This window comes from Meriones unguiculatus, chromosome 15, assembly GCF_030254825.1.
Source record: "Meriones unguiculatus strain TT.TT164.6M chromosome 15, Bangor_MerUng_6.1, whole genome shotgun sequence".
Lineage (NCBI taxonomy): Eukaryota > Metazoa > Chordata > Mammalia > Rodentia > Muridae > Meriones > Meriones unguiculatus.
The window spans coordinates 72033109-72038186 of record NC_083362.1 but is presented as its reverse complement, the minus strand read 5'-3'; the positions used below and the strand labels follow the sequence as shown (position 1 = coordinate 72038186).

Here is a 5078-nt window from a genome sequence, read left to right as displayed (position 1 = left end):
TCAAGGCTTGGAGCTGGATAAAGCCCGGGCACTGCCTATAATTTCTTGTGGGGTTGGGGACACGAACTGGACATCTCCACCTGCAGGCAGGGTCAGTACGCCACTGAAGGAAAGTACCTTCTAACACAAGCACACACACACACACACACACTCACACACACACACACACACTCCTGGGTTGATGACATCCTTGCATTCATAGGTATTGGTGGATCCGAGACTTACAAGTCTCCTTTACAGCTATAGCAAGCAAGCGGTCCCTGCCCCTCCCACTGGTATCTCTCAAACCCATCCTCTGCCTCCCCAGTGTGAGGGCCTTCAGGACACAGTCAGCCCTTCCACCCTGGCTAGTTCACGTCAGCGAAGATCAGGCATCAGTAAAGAGTTTGGGGAAAGGGCGATCTGCGTGGATTCCAAGCTGCACCAACTTTCTACCCGTGTAATTTGGCGTAAGGGACATTTCTTCTAAGCCTTTGCACCTGCAAGAGGAGTACAGACTCACATCAAGAGCAGTGCCCGCCGTGAGGACCCGGCTGGTCCACGGCGCACTGGACGCCTAGAAGCCCGAGTACTGGGACTAGCGCATCCTACAAACGGAGTTCCCTGGTGCGCGCCGCTTTGTGGCTCGGAGCGCAGCCGGCCTAGCCGCGGGATCCTTCGGAGGTGGGCTGTGGGTGGGGGCGGAGGGGGGAGCCCCCGCGGCCCCCTCCCTGACAGTGGATTCGGCCGCGGACGCTGTGCCATTGGCCCTGGCGGCCCGGTGGGCGGGAAGATGACATCAGCGGCAGGTTGGATTATAAAGGCACCAGCCGAGCTGCGGACTCAGAGCGCACCCAGCCGGCGCCGCGCAGCAGCAGGGCCCGCGTTCGCCTAGCCAGCCTGCTCCGCGTCTGCCGCTCGGACTGCTCAGCGGCCGTCCCGGCTGCAGACTGCGCACCTCTCCACCCCACCGGCACCATGCACCTCTCCCAGCTGATCGCCTGCGCCCTGCTGCTTACGCTGCTCTCACTCCGGCCCTCCGAAGCCAAGCCCGGGGCGCCACCGAAGGTGGGTGCTGTCGCCCGGACGCTGGGCTTGTAAGGGCGGTGGGAGGACGCGGCGCGCGGGAGGGAAGAGAGAGCCCGGAAGGGCAGACCCCCTGGACGTGCGACCGCAGAGCGGGGACTTCTCGGGTTCACTTCCCAGCCTCGGGAGAATGTGGACACATGCATATCTCCTGCGCCCCGGTGTGCCCAGAAGGACAAGCGGCACGGGAAGGGCAAGGGGCTCCCGGAAGGAGCCGGCGAGATGGATGCGTGGCAGGTGGATGCCAGACTCAGCTGTCCGGCGTGGGGTGGGGGGAATCGCCGCTGGGGAGAGCCAGGCCATCTGGGCCCCGTAAAAGTCACCTGCGCTACCTCGGTGCACCCTTTCACCTGCCCACTCTTTTCTCCGACAGGTCCCGAGAACCCCGCCAGGGGAGGAGCTGGCGGAGCCCCAGGCAGCTGGTGGCAATCAGAAAAAGGGTGACAAGACTCCAGGCGGCGGGGGAGCCAATCCCAAGGGAGACCGATCGCGACTGCTCCGGGACCTGCGCGTGGACACCAAGTCCCGGGCGGCCTGGGCCCGCCTTCTGCACGAGCACCCCAACGCGCGCAAATACAAAGGCGGCAACAAGAAGGGCTTGTCCAAAGGCTGCTTTGGCCTCAAGCTGGACCGGATCGGCTCAATGAGCGGTCTGGGATGTTAGTGCAGCGACCCCTGGCGGCGGTGAGTAACACCATCAGACGCTCCCTTCCCGCCTAGCTCTGCGCCCCAGAGAAACGAGCCTTATCGCTGCCCTGAGCAGGCAGTTCAGTTTGCCCCCCTGGTCCTTTAAGATCTGTGACCTTCCCCAAATAGACCCTGGCACGGGATCAAGTGTAAGCCAGACATTTGCCTGCTAGATAAAAAAAAAGCAGAGACAGGCTTATGTACGCCCAGCCCCCAACGTCACCATGTACCACAGACCACCTAGCCAGCTGGAAATTTGTTAGAGAGGTCCTGGAAAGAGCGAGGGAAAAGTGTACCACCAGCTCAGAGTAAGTTTCTCTGCCAACTCTGTCCCTCGCCAGGATTGCCTTTCTGAGCCTGTTGTCCCTCAAGCGAGGCAGAGATTCTCCTGCTCCTCACAGGGAGGAGCAGGGCCTCTGTGGGCAGCAGCAGAGCACCCTTCTGCCTGGGGCGTTCTGAATCTTACCCCTGCTCCAAACCCAACTGTGGGCAAACTGGTCTATCCAGGGTCCTGAGGCTGCAGCCTGGGGCTTCCAGATGAGCCCTGGGGTTTGTGACCCTGTTTCAAGAGAGAGGCCAGGGAACAAGCTAAATCTTATTTCTTGGCCTTACTTCAAACTCAGTGTGACCAAAACGAGATCTTTACCAACCCTGCCCCCTCCCCCATGGTGGTCTGAACTGTTTCTGGCCTCCTTGCTTTCCACTGCTCTCCATCCTTGATGATGTGAAAGGACAGCGCCTCGCTTAGACAAGTGCTTGACAATCAGGCCCCTGCTGCTTCCTAGCTTTGGCTTTGCTCACCGGCTGCCATTGCTTGTCCCATTCCCTGTTTGTCCCCGCCCCTCCCCCAGCACCCCAGGATGCTCTCCCCAGGCCAGAAACATTGGCCGCCAGGGGCCAGAGAAGCACATACCCCAGCTCAGCAGCTCCACCAAGTGCCCCGGCTCTAAAGCTCAACCAGCCCTCTCCTCTCCGCACCCAGTCTTGAGCAGCCTGCACACTTCGCCCAGTGCCAGGGAGACGTTAGGGTCCCTACTCTCCTTTATTGGGGGAGAGATGTGATTCTGGTTCTTATGAGCTACCAAGCTACCGTAGTGGTGTCCATTGCTCTCTTCTGTCCGAATACCTAAGAGGTAGAGTCTGAGGGCTTGGATTTTCATTTTGCATTTTTAAGTGGCGAGAATGGACTTTAGAGTCCAAACAAAAGTGTTTAACCTCTGCGTGAGTCCTGGGATGTACTTCCCTGAAGGTGCCTTGGGCTTGGGCTTAGGCATCTGTGGGCACAGGGTGGTGAGAGTTGTTAAGGAGGGAAAGTCAAGACAAGGCTTCTGCACCCCCTTTGACCAGAGGAAGTTGGCAGCCTCCGAGATGTTCTCCTGGCATAAAGGAACAGCCTTAGCCTTCTCTATCCCAGCCCCAGGGAGAGGCCAGATCATCCTTCCAAACCCCGAAGTCCCCCGGCGGAGCTGACCAGTGGAGAGCACCCGCTTGGTCTTACGGAAGAGCTCAAGACTCTCTCCACACTGATGAGAACTCCCGAGGCTGTGACCATTTCTCCGCGCAGGGGTTGAGTCTGGCTCCAAGCACCATCATAATGACCATCGCTGGCAGTTGTAGGTCTTGATTATACTACTGACAGAGACTCGGGTGTGGCCAAGACTTCAGGGGACAATTTGCCCCTGGGCCCTAGACCTAGGAGCACCACACGTGGAATAGCCAGAGTTAGGTAGAATTGCCCAGACCATTTGAGCCAGGCTGCGTCCTGAGTGCTGTCCTGTAGGCCCTACGTGTCCGCCATTTTTTCAGGACACAGAGCACTCACGCAGCCACGAGTAGAGACTGAGTTCGGTGCCCTTCACCTTCCTCTCATCTTTCAAGCCCAGTAACTGAGCTGGTGGCAGGCTCGAGTTCACCTCCTGCCAAAGAGGACCTTGAAGCAGCCAGTTTCTGAGACAAAGCGAGCCAGGAAAAGGAAGTGCTCTTTGCTTGCCTGGTAGCTGTGACCCAGACTCTGCAGATGTGCATATGTGGCCCTCTGTTGAATCCCAGTGCCAGCTCTGAGAGGTGGCTATTATCCAGTTTATGAGTGAGCTCAAAGCTACTCAGGGCCATCCAGGAAGTCAAATCACACCGAGCATTTGAGTCCAGAATAGGACACCCTTCCCCTGAGATAGTCTCTTCTCCGCCCTTACATAGCCAAGCAGACACAAGATGAAAGCAACTGCCTGAGGGTTTGTGTTAGAGCAAAGCTGAACTGGAAAAGGGCCCCCCTATTCTCACCCATTGCCGGGAGCAAAGCCTGTAGTTAGAGCTTGTGAGGGGGAGGAGAGCACAGGTCTGGCAGATAGAATGGTTCCACCTGTGCTGGTCCAGCCAGTGCCAATAAAGGGCCTGCAGATCAAAGGCACAAGCGCTTTGCCTCGTACTACTGTATGAGAGGGGAGACGGCTCTAGACCTACCCTGTAGGCTGGACTTCAGTTAAGAGGCCAGAACTGAGCGTCCTGTGTCCACTTTGTGTTTCAGGATTGGGAACTGCTCCGTGCGCTGAGGTCATCCTTGGTCATCAGCCTCCAGCATCTGGAAACACCTCCAACGCAATGTGGCTTTTACATTTCTTTTTATTTTTTTTTCCTCCTGGTACTGGCAATACACAACACCAGCTGTTCTGTTATTATTTGGGGAGGGGAGGGTATGATTTTATTGTTTGGGGTTTTTTTTTTGAAAAATGAAAAATAAAAAGTTATATATTATATATATATTATATATACATGAAACACACACTCCTACACCGACTTGATGACAAGGGACAGTTTTTAAAGTGACTGACAAAGCCAGCTGTAAAACATTGCTGTTTGTAAATTCACGTCATGCATAAATGTATTTATGTTGTAAAGCTATTTATATTGTTTATAAAGAGATATTTATAAAAATTTTATTTATGTAACTAAATGAAAGAAGCCAACCATTGTAATGTTTTTGTCCTAACTAGTTGAAAAAAAAATGTTAAAAAAAAAAAGCCATTCCACGAACATCTTGAAAAGTGTCTTTATTTATTCATTGCTTCTCATTTCAAAAATTAGGCTGAGCAGAGGGAGAGTGTGGAGGCAAGGCATCTGCCTCCAAATAGAACTGTCAGTCAGGTTCCCAGCTCTGACTTTCCCTGTGTCGGCACCCCTTGGGGAGTCCGGTAACATGTAGGTCCCTGCCCCATCCATCCCTCCGATCTACTGAGGCTGTTCTCTCCGGACTAGGCCCAGCTCTGCTCCAGCGCCTGGGAAGCTCATGTCAGGAGATAAGCTGGAGTTGGTTTAGCTGCTTTGGGACC

At 55.3% G+C, this 5078-nt stretch overlaps 1 protein-coding gene across 1 annotated transcript; it reads left to right on the top strand.

Annotated features, from left to right (window-relative positions):
* Window positions 1-685: 685 nt before the first annotated feature.
* On the top strand, window positions 686-4787 carry Nppc (natriuretic peptide C). The gene is made up of 3 exons (XM_021658145.2): window positions 686-1047; window positions 1439-1749; window positions 4277-4787. Exons 1-2 carry the CDS (start codon window positions 958-960, stop codon window positions 1727-1729), a joined length of 381 nt encoding a protein of 126 aa, XP_021513820.1. The 5' UTR covers window positions 686-957; the 3' UTR covers window positions 1730-1749; window positions 4277-4787.
* Window positions 4788-5078: the final 291 nt, after the last annotated feature.

Bases quoted from the DNA above. Each gene is read 5' to 3' on its own strand.
- Nppc (XM_021658145.2), top strand. From the start codon at position 958: ATGCACCTCTCCCAGCTGATCGCCTGCGCCCTGCTGCTTACGCTGCTC. The intron at 1,048-1,438 runs GTGGGTGCTGTC...TTTCTCCGACAG, and splicing joins AGCCCGGGGCGCCACCGAAG to GTCCCGAGAACCCCGCCAGG.